The sequence below is a fragment of the Pollicipes pollicipes genome, unplaced genomic scaffold (assembly GCF_011947565.3).
Source record: "Pollicipes pollicipes isolate AB1234 unplaced genomic scaffold, Ppol_2.1 Scaffold_4740;HRSCAF=5597_pilon_pilon_pilon, whole genome shotgun sequence".
Classification (NCBI taxonomy): Eukaryota; Metazoa; Arthropoda; class Thecostraca; order Pollicipedomorpha; family Pollicipedidae; genus Pollicipes; species Pollicipes pollicipes.
The window spans coordinates 9,751,845-9,775,558 of record NW_023596545.1 but is presented as its reverse complement, the minus strand read 5'-3'; the positions used below and the strand labels follow the sequence as shown (position 1 = coordinate 9,775,558).

The window sequence follows — 23,714 nt, the reverse complement described above, 5'->3', positions numbered from 1 at the left end:
GAAGTTACCCTGAGGCCGCCCGGAGGGGAATCAGAGCGGTAGCCGTGTGGCGCTCTGAGTTGGTGTTGATAAGATGATCGTTCTCGTCCTGAAAGAGGCATCGATTTGACGAATGTGAAGTCAAGAACGACCACCATTTGCTCTTTTAACACGCTTTGTCATTGACTGGCTATTCGAATGGCACCGCAGTCCTAACTGTGTGAGAAGCAGACTTGCCACTGTCGAGTAGAACGTGAGTTAATGCCATGTGGTCAGCCTTGTATGAATGGGTTTTCATCTATACTAAATCGGTTTACTTCACCATTCTAATATGACGTATTATTAAACTGAGAACACGCCGCACAATCGGTACACCTCACTCAGTGTCCCGTGTATCCGTTCTCCCGGAAAGGAAGGATGCTTTGGCATATCTAAGCTCGCAAGAGTGCGGACCAGAAGATATACACAACGCTCTGTCCACTTGTGTTGCAGGCACTGTTTTCTTAGTAGTCCTGAGGCGTGCGGAGCGTAATGGCATGTGATTGGGGCGAACGTGAGTTTTCTATGTTGCCGAACCTTTCGATCGGATGCATTTCTGGGATCTGCGGGCACGCAGAGCAGTGTTTATTTGTTTACCCTCGTTGGAACGTAAAATTCTGGGCCAAAGGCGGCACTTGGCGCAAAAGTTTAACGTGCTGCACCGCTTGGCACCGTCCGTCCTGCTGTCTGTGAGATGACCTGACCGTTAGCGCCACCGCTGCCACCGGCCACAGGCCAGCCCGTTCGAGCACAGATAGCGAACGCCTGAAGCGACTCCGGCCCACCCGCCGCTGGTCTGTGAATCTCAAGGCGGGCACTCCAGCCAGCTGAGCCATCGGGACGGACTCGAGTACATTGCGAGGTGGGGCGATTGAAAGTACAGCTCGGTGGTGTATCTTCCACCTGGTTGTACCACAAAAGTACAGTTCGGGGTGTATCTTCCATTTGGTTGTACCACAAAAGGGGTTGTCGATGAATGGAGCGGCACATTTTGCGTGGTGTGTCCCGCAGGGAGATAATTTTTGTGGGTGGTGTTGATCGGTTTGCGGAGAAATGTGGCATAAACAATGCTTTCTTTCTTTTCCTTTTTTTTGCTTGATAGCTCGTCATCAAACTTTTCTGCTACACTGAAGGTCGATTATTTTACACGTGAGAGCTCCCAACTTACCATCTCGAAACACCACCACCCAAGACTTTTCTTGCTCATGTCAACTTCTAACACATATGAAAACATCTGTAACCCTATTTTTAAGACGGTACTCTGGAGAACTATTCTGTCAACAATCTCTATCTGTTCCGTCAGTCCGGGAACCGACATTTCTGTTGAGAACGTTGTGCAACCTCAGTTATGCTTGTCTTTATATGTTCAGCGTTTCAGTGTACTGGAATATTGCCATAGAGTCTCGTCCGTACGTGTTATACCACACAATTTGGCGTAAAATCGCCCTTACCGCCCGAGGCCACCTCGGCTGGACGATGAACGACGTCTAGTGTTGTTGATTGAAAGGGCTAGTATCACTAGGATGTATTTCTGTAGAATTCACACCCAGAAATGCAGCTTCACGTCTCCCTAAAACAGGAAGTTATTCTGCCCCCGCAAAGTAAGTTTGGAATTGACGAAATATTGTGTATCAGTCTGAACATTCGAGACGCAAATTGGAGTGGCCGAAATTTGGGAAGAAACCCGGCTTCGGTGGTAGGTTAAGTCCCGTTCATCAGCACAGACCCCCCCCCCCCCCCACCCACACTGATTTTGGAATGTGACACCCCTGGTGCAGATCCTCCTATCCACCCGTGATCAGCAGCCATTCTGCTCGCCACGTTTAGAGACTGGCGAGGCTGTTGACGAAATGGCTACGCTTCGTTTAACAAATCAATACCTAACTAAAAATAACACCCACCAGGATAACAAGGTCTGGTATGCAATTCACAAATGCCTGGTATGCAACCCACAGCTACTTGATATGCCGCTTATTGGTGCGTGGAATGCCACCCTCCGAGAAATGGAATGGCGCCCGCGGAGACCGTACAGGGAAAGGTCTCCACAGGGCCTCCACACGGCCCTGTGGAGGCCTGGTGTTCTGCCCACGCCGTGGTTTGTACCGGTTCGCCGGCCACCGCAGCATGCTCCGCTTGCCTATGAGTCTATCCTATTTCACAGTTGGAGATCACTTGGGATTGTCTTCGACGACTGGTAAGTAAGAAGGGGTGCTGCCATGTGTATATATATATATATATATATATATATATATATATATGTGTGTGTATAGGCATATATATGTACATATATATTCTGCCTCGGTGTTATGTATGAGGTCAAAATATATGTTTTTCGCCAAAACCAAATTTTGAGAACATTCCAAGGGTTAAGTGGTTCCATTCTGCACAGCACCTACATTTCCTGTCCGAATGAGAGGCAGGCGATGGCAAATAGCCGCAGCAGCTGAGCGGGCCGCGAAGCCCCAAAGACAACGGAGACCCCTCTTAACCAAAAAGGTTTGTAGCTGCACGTTTGTTATTAGGATTCAAATCAGGGAGACCGCTGAAACTGAGCTGGGATATCTTTAATCAGGTCCAGGAAGTCCGTTTTGCGTCAAGAAGCCGCTCTTGTGGATCAGCAGGCTCTTTATGACTTCGGTAGCCCCTGCTCTGGACCAGGAGACCCTATGTTGTGTTAAAGTGACCATCTTTTATGAATCAGGAGGCCCTGTTCTGGAGAAAGGAGCCACCCCCTTTACACCAAAAGGCTCATTTTGTGGCTCGAGAGGCTCCTCCAAGGATCAGTCAGCCTCTGTTCTTGATCGGGACGCACCGGGACGCACCACACCAGGAGGCTCAATGCTTGGGAACAAGGTGCTTATCATATTTCAGCGAATCCCTGTTTCGGGCCAGGATGACCAGTTTGCGGAAAACTATTATTTTGGTTTTGCTGGATCGGAAAATGTCCGGTATGAGCTAGTGACCACGCTGTGCACCAGGAGGCCAGTTTCCTGTACTACGAGGCTCTGTTTGTAAAAGGAAGGTCACTGTACAAAGGCAAGAAATTCTCAATCTACATCAAAAGATCCTACATCTAGAGCAGGGTCCCTTCAGTGAACTGCAGCTCATGTTCCTGGCTGTGAGGCCCTCTCTGAGAAGGAGACTCCTTTGAGTTGTGAAAATATCGCCCTTTTTAGAAACTTGGTGACTCATAGAGCACAGCTTCATGCAGTGGAGCTTGGTTTCGGAGGGTTACTCGGGCAGAAATCCTTTCCCTACCGAGGCCATGCATATTTTGGTTGGCTTCCGCGAACACGCCCAGGAAGCGGACTCCAGCTTTTCGCACCGGGCGAGATGCGAGGCTGACGCATGGGAAAGGTGGCGGTATGGATGATGAATGAACGGAAATGGATCGGGTATTGTCGTGACGGTGGTTTGTTTGGGGTTTCTGCCATTTGGCCTTACACCGGATACAGACGGAGCAAAAACCAGCGTACTGTGGTGCCCTGGCGAACCATCTCAGGTTGACGAGTAGCCCCTCAGGTCGTGGTAAAGAGGGGAAGGATGATTCCATTGGTGCGTATTACGCAAACCATGTGAAAGACACTGGTGAATTGCTACACTCCTTGCATTTAAGAGAGCTGTAGAAGGAGTTTGCTATGATATCCCAGCGACCTTTTTCCGTGGGAGCTATTGGTCCAAAGTTGTCACATGACCGAATCAAGGTTATGACCCACGAAGTGTAATCTTCTGAGGTCTTTTTTTAAGAAGGTGAATTGCGATGTTCGACCTTGGTATTCGGACCGGAATAATCACTGAGAACACATGTACCAAGAAGTGATCCGAGCGAATCTTAGGTCATGGTATTCGAAGTCATTAGGTGCGCCGAGTTACAGCTGCCCGTAAAGTTAAATGTTTTTGTGACGCCGGAACTCCGTGATCTTGCGTTACCTTTACTCTAGCTTTTACAACATGCCTATGCTGTTCCAAATGTCATTATGATCACTCGTAGGCTACGGACAGAGAGAACAGAATCGCACGTGGTCGAACACGAACATCTTAACATATGCGCTCGACTTGAAAATGCCGCAAACCTACCCTTACCTATACAGAGTATCGATTTAAGCAGGTGCTGACCGACCGTTGTTGTATACCAATGTTCCTTACGGTCACGTTCCGATGTTACACGGTCCCGCCGCTGACTGCCGTTCGACCTCAGTCGTAAACTTGAGCATGCCGCACACCGGAGCAGTCCAAAGCTTATCCTGCGACCACCAAAGGTTAAGACCGTCTCACACTGACTCCGCGGACGGATACTGACCGCGACAATGACAAAATCGCTAGACAAACGTCTCTGTGCAGAAGTCCCAAACAAGGCTGCAATCTAGCAACGGTTGGACGGTCTGGCTACCGTTTCAAGCTTAAAGATCCGGTTGGCATTGTCTAGTCATTGGCGGAGTGCGGACGTCGGTGTTGGCTTTGCGTAATCCAAAGCATTCATGCTTGCCTTTTTCGTAAGTTGCTCATCGACAAAAAAGCTCTTTTCATTGTGGCATGCTTAAAAGCATAAGAGAACCATCTGACGGGAACATAAGTGAGTGAGCCGTTTCTACGACGTCTCATCGAAGGAGCTGTGAGAAGGGAAGGAAAGGATCTAAAAAGGCTCTATGGTTTAAGGAGAACTGCTAGCAACAAAGTATTCATAATAAGCAAATAAATGACAGAACCAATGTGAAGACTGCCGACCACTTGTGCATCAATGACAAAAGAGATATCCAATGCCTTGGCTTTACCGAAATACTTTCCATAATCTCCGCTTACACATGAATGGGGAGCTCTGCCCTAAAACATGAAGCGAGCACTGACATTGCAAAGCCCGCGTCGCTCCTCAATGTGTTTTGTACGGGGCTCCAACTGCTCCAACCGCGAGCGACTGCTCGGCTGTCTCGAGCGAGACACGGCGTGGCTTCGTGGCCGTGACCTCTGATGTCACGTGACCCGACCGGATGCCGCATCTCCCCGTCACCAAAAACAGTTTATACGAGACTTTTTGCAGCACACCACAACATGCTGTATGTCGCAAGCAGAGAGAACACGTCGAACAATGCCCACACGCACATGACGAAGCGCTTCTCTCAAGTGATGGTACCGAATACAACAGAACACCAAAAACTCAAGCGATCGGGGTCGCCGTTCACTCACGGCATACTGCCCCATTTCCCTCGTCTCCACTAGCCTCAGACGCTGGTGGAGACGAGTCGCATACTGCTAGTCGTACGGCAGGAGACGAAGCCTGCCTGTCACCGAGAGGCGGCCGTCTGCCGGGGTCCGGCTGGTCAGCGCCGTCACCGAGAAGCAGCCGTTTGCCGGCTGGTCAGCGCCCTCACCGAGCGGCGGCCGTCTGCCGGGGTCCGGCTGGTTAGCGCCGTCCAACCGTCGACCCCCGGCGGATTCGCGCCCGCGTCCGTGCTCAGTGAGCCCACGGCAAGGGCGAGCGGACCAGCGGCGCGCCGGCCGCCCGGGAAGCGGACAGCGGCGCGCCGGCCGCCCGGGAAGCTGTGAAGCTGCTCCGGCAGGTATCGCGGCGGAGCAACGGTCCTTGGTGAGGGACCGGAGCGCATGAACCTCGGAGTCCCGCCTGAAGAAAGCATCAGCGGCGGAGAGGCGAGCGATCAGATGAGTTTTCCCCCCTCACTAACACATACCATTGTAGTGCGTCTCTCTTTCGTCTCCAGCTGAGTGCTGCACATGGAATGCAAGCCACGAACTACAGCTGTTGGACGTCATGTTGCTTTGTCAAGGTGGTTAGCACGGGTGAGTTCTTTCCCACAAACTTTGAACATGGGTCGAGAGATGATGTGACATTTTGATGCTGCTATATTTGTCTGCACTGTTTGGTTTTGATCCTATCGTGTAAGCCGGATTTAAGGCGGTCAAATCTCGACAAGGTCTAAAGCGACCTTTGTTTGGCAACATTCTTCAGCGTAACTTTAAATTCGGCAGTCGGCCGACCACAATTCTGACCACACTGACTGAGCTTCAGACGATTCAGTAGCACCGAGCGCTTCGGGGCATCATAGCGCGCACGATATATGTCTCCAAGCAGCTTTGATAGTTCAGTACGTTTTTCGTCCGGATACTAGCAGCAAGGCATTTTTACGTCTCGTACCATTCGCCATGTTTTAAACAATGCAGGAGAACTGAAAACGTTAGGCGCACTCTTGCCAGCGAGCACTCGCCACATACCGCACTACGCCTGCAATCCGCACTAATGCCGCTGGAAGACACACAGTTCAACGTCATCCTCCATAATGGCCGCGTTTCCTCTCGTTACCACTGCGAGGTCTGTGTCGCTGCACGATGCGTGTTAGGCGGAGACCTAAACACCGCTGCCCGACGTGTATAAGGCGGATACCCAAACACCGCTGCCGACGTGCATAAGACGGATACCCAGACGTCGCTGCACGGCGTGTATTACGCGGAGACCCAGGCGCCGCTGCCCGGTCGGCCCGAGCGGAGGCCCAGACGCGACTGCCCGGTCGGCCCGAGCGGAGACCCAGGCGTTACTGCCCGGTCGGCCTGAGCGCAGACCCAGACGCGGCTGCCCGGTCGGCCCGAGTGGAGACCCAGGCGTTACTGCCCGGTCGGCCCGAGCGGAGACCCGGGCACGACTGCCCGGTCGGCCCGAGCGAAGACCCAGACGCGACTGCCCGGTCGGCCCGAGCGGAGACCCGGGCACGACTGCCCGGCCGGTCCGAGCGGAGACCCGGCGAGGCTCTCCGTCCACCTCTCCGTGACCTCTGATGGCACGTAACGGCGCAGACATATTGCCCAACAGACACCACAGACGTATTGTCCAAATATACCAATTTCAGATCATCGCTCCGCTTCAGCTGGAAATATACGGGTGCACCGAAAATGAAAAAAAAAAACGCTTTCAAATTCGCACAAATCAGATTGTTCACTTCATACCAATTTACAACCCGTCATTGCAGCCAAAAAGCGCGGACGTTTTAAATGGACATATCGTGGATGCTTTACAATACTGTCACGTGCAAACGAGCAATAATAGCTGTCAGTAACACAGAGCTAGTCGGCTATCATGCTTCCGCCACATGCGACCCCCGATCCTGCAGGGCTGTCTCGATCCTCTGGGGAGCTTTTTAACAACATGCTGGCAGGTTTCATCGGAGATGGATGGCATGGCCGCCGCCACAGCCGCCGCAGGTCCTGCACTGTCCTTGGTTTTGTTTTGAAAGCCTGGTTTCTCGCGTGACCCCACACAAAAGAGTTCACAGGGCGTGACCCAGCCAGTGAGGCGGCCAGATGCTGTCAGTCTTGAATAAGATAATTCTTCTTTGATTTGTCCCGCAGAGCAGGCCCCCTGATGCAATTGCAGTGCGGGATGCAGCGCCAAGTTGCTGGAACCACTCCAAGAAGAGGTCAGCTTGTGTGCAGCAACAAAGGCAGACGACGAACTTACGGATGTCCTCGTGGTAATGGAGGACATCTTTGCAGCTTCTTCATTACCGCCATCGACCCAAACGGCCCAGTCATGTCTCGTGAGCTCAAAGCAACCCACTCTGTGTACCTCCTGCTCTGTGGCTTATACTCCAATGACCACGTCCACTGTGTCGTCGTTGATACCAGCTGCAGTCGATCGAAACCGATCACCCAGACACCAGTGTCTATCGAAGCCCCCAACCGCACCAAACCTTGACATTCTCAGCTTCTGCAAATGGGTTCCGGGGAGTTGCTAAGGAAAGTTGAGCACTCGCACCTCATTAGTATCCTGGCGCGGCACATCTCACCAGCATCCTGGTGCGGCACACCCACCAGCATCCTGGTGCAGCACACCTCACCAGCATCCTGACGCGGCACACCTCACCAGCATCCTGGTGCGGCACACCCACCAGCATCCTGGTGCAGCACACCTCACCAGCATCCTGGTGCGGCACACCCACCAGCATCCTGGGGCGGCACACCTCACCAGCATCCTGGGGCGGCACACCTCACCAGCATCCTGGGGCGGCACACCCACCAGCATCCTGGTGCAGCACACCTTACCAGCATCCTGGCGCGGCATGCCTCACCAGCATCCTGGTGCGGCACACCCACCAGCATCCTGGCGCGGCGCACCCACCAGCATCCTGGTGCAGCACACCTTACCAGCATCCTGGCGCGGCACACCTCATCAGCATCCTGGCGCGGCGCACCTCAAGTTAGGTACTGCTCGGTGGTCCTGGCGGCAGTCTCTATTCGCCGAACTCGGCTAGCACATTGCTTCCGATACCCTGACCACCCTGAGTGCAAAACTTTGCACGCGCCTGCAGGTCACGTCGTTGACGGCACACGGCTGCCGACCACAAAACTCTCACCCCGTGATAAGGCCGTGCTGTCCGCGGCCTTGGGCCAGTGACGTTGGATGACGTGCATTCTGCGGAGGCCCGGCTGACGGCACGCGACAACAGCCACGCGCCAGTGGCCGATGGCACCCCGGCGCCACAGCTGTTCCGCCGGGTGTTCTGGCGCCGCGCGCTCACGAGCTTCGGTGCACAAGGCGGACAGACGAGCATTGACTTCTAAACTTTTCCGGACGACCGCCATATATGGTAATTTAGCCTATGCACAAAGCGCTTTTGTGAGAAGTTAGTTGATGTGGTCGTCGCATCGTATGAATGAAAAGTGAAGGGGAAATAGGATCCCTCAGAGTAGCCCATCTTGGGGCTGGATTTGATTTAATATATGACATGTTTATCCAAAGCGAGGTTTACAGCTACAGCCCGGAATTTAGGCGCATGCTGTCTTACACGCAATGCATCGTAACCGAAATCGTTTTTCTCGATTGTCATGGATGTGCTTCTCGGGGGAAAACATGTGAAGAGGAATTAGACAAGGCTACCCCTCAAATGTCCATTCCGCACAAATAAAAGCAAGTCGTGCACAATCGGGATTTCTTTGCTCATGTGCCGAGTGCGACAACATTAGTTCAGTGCTTCCGACGAATTTTCCATCATGCATCCCTACCGCGGGATTTGTGTTGGTCACTTAGCACGTACACATAAGGAACTGGGCAACATCTGTGCTTCATGTTCTCTCTAAGCTGTTACCCAGGAATGACAACCAGACTGCCCTTCCTCTATCCCAGTGACGCAGCAAAACGTATCTTACCACCGGAAAACACAACACTAAATCACAGCACTCCCAGCTGAGAACCGAAGGCAAATGTAACCTCTCAATGGTAGCGCAAGGCGTTGATAGCTTACGGCAGGAGAAATGGCTCTCTCCCCAGACCTGTCTTTGGCTCACGTGGGAAAATACTTGTTTGCATCGGGTGAACTTATCATTTTATGAAATTTTTTCTACGAAGCTTGCCGCAGGCGAAACCAGCACGCGTAACGCAATCCGATCCGAAGATTCCGTTCATCCGTATTTCACAACCCACAGATTCGCCAAGTCAGTCGGGGTAGTCAACGATGAAAATGGCGCACACTACCCCCCCCCCCCCCCCCCAAGTACACCAACAATGAGATTTTTCCCGGTTTGCCCACTTTCCCCCCATCTTCTCTCCTCTTGTTGTCTTGTGGGGGGGGGGGGGCGACTAGAGCCTAATTTGGGGGAAGGGGGAAGGCCTGGAGCTGTTGGATCGAACACCCTGCCCACTACTATGACCATCGTGCTTTTCATTTGCGTCGCTTTTCCCAGCACGTGTGTTTTGCAATGTTCGTAGTACACATATTGGTCAACATGCTAGTGTGACAAATGATAGGGCAGCTTGGTTCACTCTGTTTAGCTAAAGTGACACACGAAGATCAGGCCATTGTCACGCAAATTCGACGGAATGCTACATAAAGGAATGATGAGTTAAAAAATTTATGCTGAGTTAACGACCTTCATTATAACAGTACGTGCTGCTTAAGCGACGGTGTAGTGCTAAACAACGATTGCATTGGTGATGCTCAATATTTTTAGTTTAGCTCGTCCTCAAGAGACGATGAGGCACAGGTGTCAGGTGGCAGTGAAGCGCTCTCTTGAGGTTGAGCGCGGCTTGTTTCATAGCGCCATAACGTCGTTTTAGTTCACTTCAGTTCACTGTGTTCACGGATTATTCCAACAGGTGGCTTATTGTTTGATTCGTTATAATTGCAATAGTAGCATGATGCAATGTTAAAAATGATTACAACGCAGTCACATTCGTTAACAACCATCCAGCCGTCCACACAACTTTGTCAAAAACAAAATAGATGATGAAAATCTAAATCGTCGACTCATGTTGCACAACGGCAAGCAAGCAATGATTACACAACGGGACCGTCTAAATCCTCTAGCCTGGTACGAAACTCGTTGCGGGTGCGAGAGGCGGCGATGATCGGCGGCAGAAAGCTCCAGGACGAGGCCGCGCGACACGGAAAAGCCCCGCGTGCCACTGACAGGCGCAGAGCTGGCAGATCAAGCGCGACTGCCGCTACCGCCCGGGTGGCACGCTGTGATACAGCAGTACGTGGGCTGAATAGAGGCCTGAACGCCACCGGAGCCCGCGAGTCATTAGAGGTCCTGAATACAGCGAGGCCGTCGCTGTGGGTGGCAAGGTCACTAACACCGCGCCAGCCCAGCGCTTGAACAGTCGCCGCCACTGAATCCCGCACGACGAGCATCGGTGGCGATTCTGAGCCCAAAGTTTATCACCCCTTGGGCCCTGTTTAGGTGACACGCTTCAGCCCTACCCCAGACGGAGAGACAGCACAGAAGATGAAGGAAAACATGAAGCTGGATGAGAGTTAACGAACCTCGAGCGTAAGGCGATGACGAGTTCTTCACAAGCAGGAAAGAATTGAGTTGCACTTTTTGACGACATAATAAGCATCATAAGCAGAACCGCCCGCACGGGGTTCCACCAACTGGTGCCGGAGAAAGCGGCTAAACCAGCGCAACGACGAGCTCCTGCAGACCCGTCGCCTGTGCGCATGTATGACAACATGATGTATGGCGCTCTAGCCAGAGACAGCAGAACACCTGTGACGTCACAGCTCGGGCCGCACGTTTAGCGGCGCAGATGCTGCCGCGCCCGGCCGTCGGGTCGGCGTGCTGGCCGGCAGAGGGCGCTGGCGGCAGCCGCCACTCGCCGTCAGAGGCCCGGCCGGGGAGGTGGGGGCGGGCGCGTGCATCCTGCTCCTATCAGAGGTGTGAGCCGTGGTTGGAAACCCAGCGAGGTAGGGGACTGCCGATCGGTCGCGCGCGTTCACATCCCCGGCTGCGACTTTGGGAGACAGGGAATGGTGTGATGTAGATCGTTGGCATCATTTTGCAGGTGTCTTGACCTTCTTGGCGATGGTCCTTTTGCGGGACAGAAGCAGTAGCGGGCTGGCTGGGAAGCCGCGGTGGTCCTTTTTCGTGAAAGTCCAAAGTTGATTTTGTTGTGTGATGTGTGACGATATTCAACGAAAGAAGTGGTTTGCCTTATCCGTCTTTTCGATATTTACCCACGTTTTTACCTTGCAGTCAAGCGCGGCACCACAGGCGGATACGGTAGGGGTACCTATCCTAATAAACTAAGCAGAGGATCACACACGCCTTCAGCACGCAATCATCACCGTACTTCATGATTGCTGCACCGCTCCTTTTAACAGCAAAGTTATGCCACTTTTACTTCTTTTAGATATCGATAGCTTACACTTGACGCTTCAGCTCCAAACCGATATCCATTGACTGTTGTTTAACCGAGCTTGTTTCCTCTTTCCAGCACACTATCACGGCTCCGTCATGTTTCCATCGCGCGTTCTTCTGCTGCTCCTGGCGGCCTGCTTCGTCACCTGCGAGCTCGACATCACCATCCTCCACAACAACGACATTCACGCGCATTTCGACCCGGTCAGCTCCACCACGGGAGAGTGTAAGGACTCTGGCCAGTGCTACGGCGGCATAGGCAGGCTGGTCCACGCAGTCAACACCTACAAGCAGAACGTGCCGCACACTCTGATGCTCTACGGTGGCGACATCTTTCAAGGTCATAAATACTACACGATGTTCAAGTGGCACGTGGCTGCGGACATGATCAACCGGGTGCAATATGATGCCATGGTGAGTTGCCAGCAGCACCTGAGCCTTCCGTCTTTTCAAAGAGATGTGCTTCAGGTCGTCACCAATCGTGAGGTTTTGTTAAATGGTTTCGACTGAGGTGGTCATGTAGCGCCCAGGGCCTCAGTGCCAGAAAATGAGAGGAAAGATTCACATTTGAAGATATTGAAGCATGCCGATTAGCCAAATATCAGATATGATGGATCAAGCTAACTTGGAGTCGTTGGTATGCTTTTTAAGTGGAAAAGACTGCACTAGACGGAGTAATTTTCGGTTCAATTAACATGCTCCCCAATGCGTCATATGTTGATTACGTCATCGTACCTTGCACAGCATTGACTGAGAGCTAATTAACCAAGCACAAGCCAAGGTGTTGTATCTGGGAATCGCGCTCACAAACGATATGACTAGATATGAACGCCCCGACAAGTGGATTTTTCTTGGCCTTGAACGCTGCATGGCTTACGGAATGGCAGGATATGAACGACGTTATTATGGCGTCATGAATGCCGTGGTGGCTGAAATATTCTCCCCTATATACCTTCCCCATTCTCACGGGCGCGTAGCTCAGAAACTTGAGGGGTTTGGGTTTTAAGAACGGAAGGATTGTGAACAGCACCGAAATGTCTTTAAAATGTCTCTTTCAGTTCAAAACCCCATATAAATGTGGAACACTCCCTTTAAAGCTCGGAACTTTCACGTAGGAGGCGAAAGTCTGAACTACTAGATGGTTTCGCCCCAGGCCTCCCACGCTGAACTCTGGCGTACCACGCCATTATCTACATATGCCTGCTGAACTGGGCAGGGCTGCATATGTCTGCTTGATTTGACCCGCTTGCGTTGTTACCGTGGTGTTAGCTCTGCTCTAAACCACCAGAAAGTGTCCGAAAGGGCCCGGCCGAAACCAAACGCACAGTTGTGTGGATTGAACAAATGTTGAAGCAAATTCACGGATCTGGCTCATCGTCATCTTTGGCCCATGCTCGAGCTGTCACAAAAAGTAGTGCGTTGTTCGCACAGTCTCTGACACCGCGCTTGGAAGATATTTATTCTACCGGGGCCGTACTTTCCTATTCAATCAGTCAGATAAATGGGATACAAATAACAGCAAAGCGTAGGCCAGGTCTGGGTATAAGTGCTTTTTTAGTGTATTTTGAGGTATGTTTAGCCATTTTCCCCGCTTAGCCCTTCACCCGACTCCATTTTGTGAAACCCCACCCCCGTGAATAAGCTATCCATTGAAAGCCCATTCCTACTGGTCTATCCATGATGCGTACCGACACCGCGCTTGGGACCTGTTGCAAGGGCATCCGTCCAACCTGACGTGAGGAACAAAAGAGCACAAATACAGGCCTAAAAAGTGGATGACGCGAGTGCCGTGAAACCTGTGGACAATGTTGCAAGATGGTGTCAGGAAAACGTGCCCTGTAGGACTGAAGTCTTCGCCGAAATCCCCAAATCAAATAAACGAGGAATTATATGTGCTGATGAATTGAATACCGGGACAACATACGTTATCTATGCCTGAAAATTCAACATCTTTGGTGACAGGTGTCCAATATTTTGTCTTTTCTAGCATGTGCTTAATCAATTTGTTCGTTGATTTTATTTTTTCAGACGACATTTTGCGTGTTGAAAAAAGTTCTCAAACATTTCCATCCAAAATCTTTACTTTTGACACACTGCCTGTGGGGTCAGGCCCCTCCGGATGTAAAGTGCAGGGACTCGTAATGTACGCGAGCCCTCGACGTTTTGGCTCCGATAAAGACAACTTTAAAAGTCCAAAAAACAACAACAAACTCTTGCAAAGCCTATAAGCTAAGCTCGAAAATTCCGGGAGCGAATTGGATTTGGGGTCTAGGTGACCTTATTTCTCTAGACTTGAGGACTGTGACCTCGATGTAATGCTCGTACTCGTGATAAGAGGTCTTGAGAACAAGGATAAAACATACTGTACACAATTTAGTACATCTTGAACAAAACTGAAGCAAAATATTTTCCATAAGATATGCACCCGCTTAAGAGCAAACCCGAGAAATCGAGTCACAGCCCATCCATAGCACGGACAATAAATCACAACTGTTCGCCCGTGTCCTGACCGAAATCATATCTACAGGCTCTGGGCAACCACGAGTTTGACGACGGCCTGACCGGCCTGCTGCCTTACATGAACAACGTGTCGCATCCACTGGTGTGCACCAACATCGACTTCGGACCTCACGCCTCTCCCATCACGGCCCTGTGCCGCTCCAGCATCATCCAGCAAATCGGCGACCATATGGTCGGCATCATGGGCTTCACCACCGTCGAAACGCCGGTATGTCGAGAGGAATCGACGGACTTGCAGCTATCTGACATATATATTTATTTGTGTATATATATATATATATATATATATATATATATATATATATATATATGTGTGTGTGTGTGTGTGTGTGTGTGTGTGTGTGTGTGTGTGTGTGTGTGTGTGTGTGTGTGTGTGGTGTGCGTGTTGCGTGTGCGTGTGCGTGTGCGTGTGCGTGTGCGTGTGCGTGTGCGTGTGCGTGTGCGTGTGTGTGTGTGTAACCTGAATATTCTGGCGACTGGAAGTGACACCAGTTTGGGCCTCTGTGTTTGCCTTTGAATGCAACATCCGTACGGCCTAAACAAGGATATTTTCCTATCTCTTTGGGCGAGGGAGCTCTCATTGCATTGAACGCTCCGGGCAATCCCTTTTGGTACCCCGGTCGATTGCTAGTATTCACATAGGAGTAACAGTGCGAGGTGTTGAGTGATTTGTGGAGGATACGAGGCAACCGCAGTTTACATTGGAGAGTCTGCATCCGTTTTTTGTGGTCGAAATTTGACGTTGATCATTGCAAAGTGTCTACAACCAACTATCTATGGTGGGTGCTAGTGTGCAAAGCGCAGTGCAATACGCACTGCAAGCAGCAACATACAATTTGGCCACACTGATAGCAGGTCTCCGTTCTGTCAGACGGCGTTTATGCTGTTTGCTGCGATCCCGGGGGGCCGAGATCCTGACGCACGTCCAGCCTGTGCTGTATTATCTTTAGAACTCGTACATTCGCTGCTTCCCAAGCTACTTGAACGGCTGATATTGGCTTGTAGTGGTGTCGAAACATAACGGCATATGAGGAGAAAATATTAGATGAACAAATTGTCTGCGCCAAAAGTCAGATTCGATGATAGCCCGCCGCGTTTCTTAAGGAATTGTATTGAATATTGCAAAGAACTGCGTGACCTGTTACCTACGAACGATGGTCATAATAATAAAAGGTCTGAACAAACTTTTTATATTCGCAAAAAGTGACCTGCAACTACTTGACCAATGTCAATAACTGGAAACGTTTGGCAATGGAGCAAGGATACCTTACAAACAAAATTTACTGATGGGTGTAAATGATTGTACACATTCAAATTTACGGCCTTTCTAAATTCACAGAAAGGCTCCTGGCAGTAGGGCATCTCGATTATTTACCTTCAAGGTGACCATCCAGCACGATGGAGAGATGATGCATGCTTGCCCTGGACGCAGCCAGATGGTAAAGCGAAGACGACGTGACGACAATGAGGACTAAATTCGAAGCGAATTAAGTACCATAGAGACTCACGAACTAGCAGCGGTAGTTCACGTGGGGGAGGGCGAAAAAGATAGATTGGAAACAGCTGGGTAACAATAACAGTAACAGCAGCAGCGCACCGGTGCGTGGAGGTACATGTAATTTCTATTAGTATCTTTTTACCGCGCCATTGCGTCGCACTAACTCGCCTTTAACCGTTGTGCTCCTACTTTATCGTGGCCTCGCCCCACACCAAATTGAGGAAGCTTTAGGTGACGAGTTTTTAGCCGTAAGCCATCACATAGCCTATGGCGGAAAGTTTGTGAGTCTCTCTGCTTCTTCATTCTGTCCAGCTCTGTCCCCGTCGTTGTGGTCTTGATCGTCACTTTATCGTCTACTATCGTCACTCCATCGTCTACTCTACGTTCAGTATCAGCCACCTTTCCATCGGGCTAAGCGGACGTTTGCAGCTCAAATACGGTCCACATTTTCTAACACCCTGTTGCGTTTAACAGCTGTCGATATCAGTACGATTCAATGTCAGTGTTCGTTAAGATGCGTCCGGGTGGGAGCCTCAAACCCTCGAGGGTTTTTCCAGAATGATTTTCGAACAACTGGCGTAGCCGCACCAGTTTTTGCACCCCTGTGGGCAATTGAGTAGTGCATTAGCATGAAAATGAGGTGTACCGTGTAAGGTCGCCGACCTTTGGTAGGTGAAATCCAGGCCATGGCTGTCGGCGAAGGAAATTTTTATGGAATCGCTGAACCTGACCAGACAACGGAGTGTTAGACGGAGCCATACACCTCTGGGGTAGCGTCGTAGGCAATAACCTAATCGAATGTAGAACTACAACAAATTCCATCGACCTAGGGTATGAAAGTATAATAAAAGTATGAGGGTCAGACCGGGGTTTATACCAACATGCTTTTAAGTCGAGAGCGTGCTGCATGAGGGGGTTTCTGGTGCTCATTTCGAATTTTCTGATGACAGGGACCGCAACACACATGTTCCGTTGGTTTCTTTAAGGTCGCAGTAGGTTACTGGCCTTAAATGACCCGGGTGAATATTTGCTGTTTCAGTACAATACCGCCCAGTGAAATCCTTGACGCTTATTCAAATGACAAAATAAAGGCATTCTGGTAGGTTTTTTGTCGTCGTTACTTCGAAAGGTCATAAGAGAACTGACCTTAAAGGAAAACCAGTGACCTCTTAGAACATATATCTAGGCGCTCCAGAAGGTTGCGTGAGGAGGTCTGAGGGACTTCGGACACCAAGCTGGAGTTTGATCTTGCTTGAACTTTGACACGAGGGTCATGACCCATGGGCCTCAAATTTTGACACAGGTGAGCCCACATACAGGTCAATACGCTCTGTGAATCCGGTTCTCTAGCTCTCCCAGTTTTCTAGATCTTGGCTGGGAGGGGGGGGGGGGCGGGGTGTATATTGCCCCCACCCCCACCCACCCCTACCCTCACCCGAGCGAAGGGTATTCAACCGGTTACCCAGGCTCGTGGAGCTTGCAGGCGCTTCCTCTACAGTATTCAACGGAGGTTAGTCTTTTCCAGCAGTGAAACACCAAGCACTACCTTCTATATACCTGCAAAGATTTCCTTACCTAATTCCACACAGGTGCGGTATTTACTGCTGACAGCTTATCTATGCTTTCGTTGCAGCTGACGAATGTCCGCTGAATCATGAGTATCGTACGAACTATCATTTTTGGAGCACTTTATAGTACAATGTCGCAAACAATAATATAACTTCTCCGCACATAATGGGCAATCACCTTGGCTGCACTTTTACGACCTGCTACGGTAGAATGCATTCTTGTTTAAGAATTTCAAAAACAACCATCCTGATAAGATCCTTTACCATTACTCACATTTCGTACGACGGGGCTAGATTTCCGCAAAGGCAAACTTTGTTTCCTGTCCTTAGCTTTTGCGTACCAAGCGTAGGCTGTTAAAGTCAGGTCATTCACATGCCAGAGGACGTAATATATTAATCCTCTCCGCCCTCTCCTCAGCGCAGCGGGGGTAAGGTATCTGCTCGGGTACGATCGTAACTGAGCCATCGAGCTGAACGGAACTCTGCATCCGGTTGCACGTGCGCCTCTTCAGCAAGTTTTGTCCAAGACCCGGCAAAATCGGTGTTTTGACCTGACCCGGGCTCGCCGATGAATCTGTCACCAGGAGCTAGCGAGCGTCGCTCGCGGAATTCGGTTTGTGGACGAGATTGAAGCGCTGCAGGCAGAAGCTCTGCGGCTGCAGAAGCAGGGCGCCCAGATCATCATAGCTGCCGGCCACTCTGGCTACATCCGGGAGAAGGAGATGGCGGAGAAAATTGACGGCATCGACGTCATCGTCGGAGGACACTCGCACTCCCTGCTCTACTCAGGTACGGACGAAAATGAGAATATATATATATATATATATATATATATATACATCGTTGGCTTCTTTTCTAATCATCGTTCAGCCCCGCCGTGACGCCTATGTTCCACCTAAACCATGTAGGTGCTTTGTATCTTCTTTCTTCATCCTTTTTTTTCTCATCGTCGCTCAGCATCGTTGCAACGCTTGTGTTCCACCCAAGCCATGCGGTCTGAGCTGAGCACCTATCGCAGGCGAAGCCCCCCACGGCAACCCCGTGGAGGGGCCCTACCCAACGGTGGTGCTGCAACCCTCTGGCCGTACCGTGCTGGTCGTGCAAGCGTACCAGTACGGCAAGTACCTGGGCGTGCTGAACGTGACGTTTGACGGTGACGGCGAAGTGCAGTCGTGGTCAGGCCAGCCGGTGGTCCTGGACGGGCCGGAGGACCAGGAGGCCATGGAAGCCCTGCAAAAGTACAGGGACTTGGTGGGTGCGGTTTTGCGTGTGGAGGTACTATGTAAGTCGTGGCATGTCGCGTCACTCCTTTTCCATCTTCAGTCCCAAATACCACCATCGTCCTTGGATGGTGAAAAATTATCATGATATAGCACATTGTGTAATGAGTGCACAGCGCTGGTGCCTGAAAGGCGCAGAGGTGCGGACAGAGGAGGATCAGCTCTTGTCCGCACGCATAGTGTACACTCTGACATTCAGGTAGTGCAGGCGTAATGTGAGTGATGCGGTTCCTGCTATAGAGATTATGTCGCCTGGTCAGCTTTGGGGTTGAGACTCCGAAAGTCATTTGACGTGGCGGAATTTGTGCCAGCTTCACGCGGAGGAGGCCAAGGTGATCGCTACCAGCCTGGTGCACCTGTCTGGGGACCGGGCCGACTGCAGACAGCAGGAGTGCAACATCGGCAACCTCATCACCGACGGCATGCTTAGGGCTGTACTGCAGCCCTCTGAGAGCGGTTGGAGCAAAGTGAGGCGGGATCTCAATCTAGGGAGAGTAGATAGGGCGAGGTGATGTGGAACCACGACCTTAAGTGAGAGGCTGAGCTGAGGTGAGGTGGGATTGCAGCTAAGGTAAATTGTAATTTGATAGCCTCCCTGTGGTACTAATTTTAATGTTACTTTGCGACACCCGTAACATTTATGCCTATTGGTGTCACAATCTCATATAACCTTTGTGGTGGGGACTGGCGAAACATCAGCCGGTCAGAACTATGACAGTTGATAGAAATAGTTTTGCGCCACTTACCTATTATTCAAACATGTTGCACTAACACGAGTCAATTTGAGATGTGGTCAAGGGTGCCAGAAAAATCGTGTTAATGCACCAAATGCTCAAGAAATGCACAGAAGCAAAAAAGGTCTGAAAAATAAAACACTACAACCACAGGCAATTGCCACTCCGGTTGTTCTGCCTCAGCGTGTGCAGCAAACCCCAACCCTGTTTCGAATAGCGGGACCAATGACGTCATTTTCCGACTGCGCGTCTGCAGGTGACAGCGGCGATATGCCAGGGCGGCGGCATTCGGCAGTCGATCCGCAAGGGCAACGTCAGCGAAGCTCAGATCAAGGCTGTGCAGCCTTTCGGCAACATGCTGGACGTGCTGCTGGTGACAGGAGACACGCTCTGGAAGGCGTTCGAGCACTCCGCGTCCGCTCACGACGAGATCAAGGGCGGCTTCCTACAGATCTCCGGTGAGATGATACACCACAGTCCTTGATGTAAGAAAGGCCTTCAGCCCTCGGTTTCTGGCATGACGAGTTCAAAGTTCGTATGCAGAGTTAACGACCTTCATCACACCGAGAGCTAAGGCCTAAACGACATTATGCTGTTGAACGACGATTATAATACGACACATGTTATTTCGAGCTGCCCTCATCCTGAAGAGGATTACTCTTGAGGATGAGCAGAGCTCAGTATATTGAGAACCGCCAATATCATCTGCGTTTGACACTATAACATCGTTTACCCAGTACCTCCTACTATATTGAGGGGCATTAAGCATAGTAACTTGGAACTTACAGCACCACATTCCGATCCAGTATGCCGGTGAAGACTGCGGCCAGGCAACCTGTAGTAAAATTATGATATGTGGCGAGTGGTAGGAAGTAGTTATGGCGCTAGTTAAGCGGTAGTTCATGAAAGGCGATCCTCACTTGTAGACGATGCACATCTGAGTAATGTGGACTTACGAGGCCATCTGGCCGGTTTGATCACCATGAAACGAAATGTGGCCACGCTTGGAAATCGCTTTTAATGGACATCAACCGTACGCAGTTAAACAGGTAACACTAACATCTATGCATGGACACTTAAAATCAACCATTAAGAAGGAAAAGGATTTGCAGTAATGTGTTGTATTTATTTGCGAGGCAGTTTGCACCAAAGGAATATTTCTTATAGAAAATGCTGAAGCCGATGGTATGTTTTCGCCACATATTTTGCTCCTCATTACGGAAGTCTTGTTGGTGCGTTTTGTTTACAAACTTTCGCAACGTTTCAGACGAGGCGATTAATGGAGTATGACTAAACCGCTAACACTTTTTCCACCATATGCATTCCTTTAGTTGCTGCTGAGCTAAGTCAGCATTTTCGCGAGTTCTCAGGTGGGTCTGCTCACTACCAGCCTGAAATCCAATCCCATTTCCATCCATTGCTGAAATCCTAGCGCATGACGAACTGTGCTGGGTCACAACTGTGCATCCGTTGCCTGGTCGTCAGTGCCTGGGACACTGACCCCAGCGATTCCACGTCCGCCCAGGTCTGCGCGTGCTCTACGACATCAGCAAGCCCGTTGGGATCACGTGTCCAGCGGCTGGAGATCGCCTGCTCGCAGGTGTCGGTGCCGAAGCTGGAGCCGGTGCTACGCAGCCGGCAGTACCAGCGTTTGCTATGCCAGGTTCCTGGCCGGTGGAGGCGACGGGCTACGACATGTTTGACAAGGAGAAGCTCTATCATTTGCGCACCGGTGAGCCAGGCATAGGGACGCTGCTGACGCGGATAAATCGTTTACGAAGTGGAATTCTCTGTTTGGTGACTTGGATAGGTGCAAATTACGTAAGGATGGAGTCAGCAGGCCAAATATGATTATCATAAATCACAGTTCACCGGTCTCCAACGCCGTCTAATCCGGATTATAAAATCATAAAGTATACCGAGGTTTGATGTAATAGATTCATAGCATGGGCCTGATCATTCATCATTGAGAACAATGCAGCGGGACTCAAACGCAGTTGTCTTCCCACAAGAACAATCGGTACTTTCTGTTCCGCCTTGTACGAAATGATAAGCACATCGAACACACAAAACGTACACACCCTAATTTCCTCATAAAACATATGGCGACAGCTTTTAGTACGCATGAAATCTTTTCCTGAAACTACTGTTCAGTCACTGACGTTGTTACCAAAATGTTTCTGCCGGTTAGCAATCTCGGCCGTGTCAGACATGGGATCCCCGCAAAGGCACGAACTGCGGCGCAATTTCGATCAGACTGGCATTTACTTTTGTCGCATTGCAGCTAGCGCACCGCGGCATAACCGCCGAATACCATGACCCTGATGCTGACAGCCCTGTTCTCTCTCTCCCGCTCGCTGCGTTACCAGGACTGACAGATTGTGGACGTCTTCGTCAATCAAGTTGAAGAGGAGGGTCGCCTGTTATCACTGGCGTTGAGGGGACGCATTTTCTTCGTGTGCGATGGCCAGTAGCCAGCTACCATCTGGTGCTGACCTGAACTGCGCTGGTGTGCGTGCTGTAGATGGAGTGTGCCAGTGTATCGGATCAGCCTTTGTGGTGGGAATATCAGGTATGACTGTTTTAGCTGTGCGAAAATCACGCATCTTGACTAACTGGTGACCAACGTCTGTACTGATTGCGCTATTTTATTCGAAAAGAAATAACGTGCCTGCATGAACGTTCATTTGTCCGCGTTTTAGTAGCAGTTATATAGCAGCTGGCCAAACCGGTGGCTGTTGGTGGACATTTAAGATGGCAAGACGAAATGAATCAGCTGAATTGTGGCGAGGCAGGGGTGTAGTTTCTGTTCGGATGCACCAGGGTAGTTTTGGTACCCGGTCTCTAGTAATAGCTGATGGGGCCGCCAACACGGGACATCGAGCCAGCGGTCAGACAATCAAACTTTTGTTTATGCTGACAGATGTGTCGATCGAGATATCAAGAAAATCGAATAAGAACTGCGAAACATTGCTCGTTCTCCAATTAAATATCATCGCGTACAAGCAACGGTTGTCAAGCATGATAGCTCATGACTTTACATATATGCGACGGTTTTTTGACTTTTGATGATGCCGTGTGGTTCTTAAGACGCGCCGATCAATACGACTGTTGCTCTCTTTGCGCTATCGTTCTCTTGCCTCTCAACACGCCCCTCCTCAGCACCAACCTCGTTGCACAAACTGCTGTTCTCGACACTCCCTCCATAGTGCAAGACGACTTTGACAATTCAAACACCAGACCATCGGGCATGTTTCGCAATCGGGCATGCATCAATTTCGGACTGTTGCGCAATACTTGTACTGAGCGTACCCCAGCCCCCCCCCCCCCCCAATCGCTGGGAAGTGGCAATGCCAAAGTGACCGGCCGGGTACGTTCGGACGGCTGCACTGGGACATGATCGGGTGCCATTCTCAGACAGCGAACGGTCGGAGCGCTGTCAGCCCTGACATGCCGGATATTGCCGCTCAGCAAGGACAGTGCCTGACCTCGGTGGCCAGCACTGGGCACTAGCGCTTGCCAAGTCGTACCTTTGCTCTGCTCGGAAATTTGATTCGATCTTTGTGCTCAGTATGTGTGCGTGGGGGGGGGGGGGGTTCTGCGGTGGGCGGCGTGCGTTGCGCTGCTGGCTGGCCGCCGCCGGATGCTGTGTGTCGCCGGCTACCGCTACCGCGCCTCCCCTCAAGAGCGAGTTCATAATGAGGAGCCTATTGGTCAACACACGAGCCAGATGGTGTTGGCACACGGCTCGGCACGTTGTGACTCCGGCACACCTGACATCATCACACACTCGCGTGAGCCACAGAGCTAGGATGAAGCGGGTGACCGGGGCATTGGCGCGATGGTGGGTCCGGTCGGGCACCATGAACGGCTGTCTCTCTGCACATGGCTGTGCGCCCTTAACCACGGTACCCCACCTCCACCAATGATGGTATGTGATAATATTTAATATTTGATTATACTACAATGATATTTAGTATTGAATGCTCATAATATCTAAACGGGGCAAAAACGGAACTGGATGCACTGATAACACGCCCAACTGGCGAGAATCCCACGCACCGACGAATTACACGGGAAGAGGCCCGCTGGATAACAACCCTGGGAGCCCCCGCCCGGCCTTAACTAATCCACGCAGACTCCACGCCCTCGGCGCCCTACCACACTCACTTCAAGCATACGCATACGCTGGCACCCACGTCACCCTACTTATCATTGGCTTGCACACGGATGGGGCCCCCTCCCCCTTTTTCCAGCGCCTTGGCATTATAATTGGCTCGTCTGCGTGGGTCCTCGTTAAGTTGAGTAAAGTTTGTTTATCACATTGCGAACCTTCAATAAAGCCACGTATAAGCCCTGTTTAAAATATATATCACATTATTTTGTCAGCTGGGCACCGACGCAGCTGCTGGACCGACATCAGATGTCCGAGGCTGGACGGCGACTCGCTCCC

General features: G+C 50.9%; 1 protein-coding gene across 1 annotated transcript in view; it reads left to right on the top strand.

Annotated features, from left to right (window-relative positions):
* Positions 1-23,714, top strand: part of LOC119099017 (5'-nucleotidase-like) — a 31,028-nt gene that overhangs the window by 4,095 nt on the left and 3,219 nt on the right. The window contains 8 exon segments of the mRNA XM_037222064.1: positions 11,738-12,075; positions 14,189-14,389; positions 17,832-18,036; positions 18,266-18,498; positions 18,839-18,994; positions 19,518-19,719; positions 20,787-20,821; positions 20,823-20,910. Of these exon segments, the coding sequence (XP_037077959.1) occupies positions 11,758-12,075; positions 14,189-14,389; positions 17,832-18,036; positions 18,266-18,498; positions 18,839-18,994; positions 19,518-19,719; positions 20,787-20,821; positions 20,823-20,910 (1,438 nt within the window). The 5' untranslated portion in view covers positions 11,738-11,757.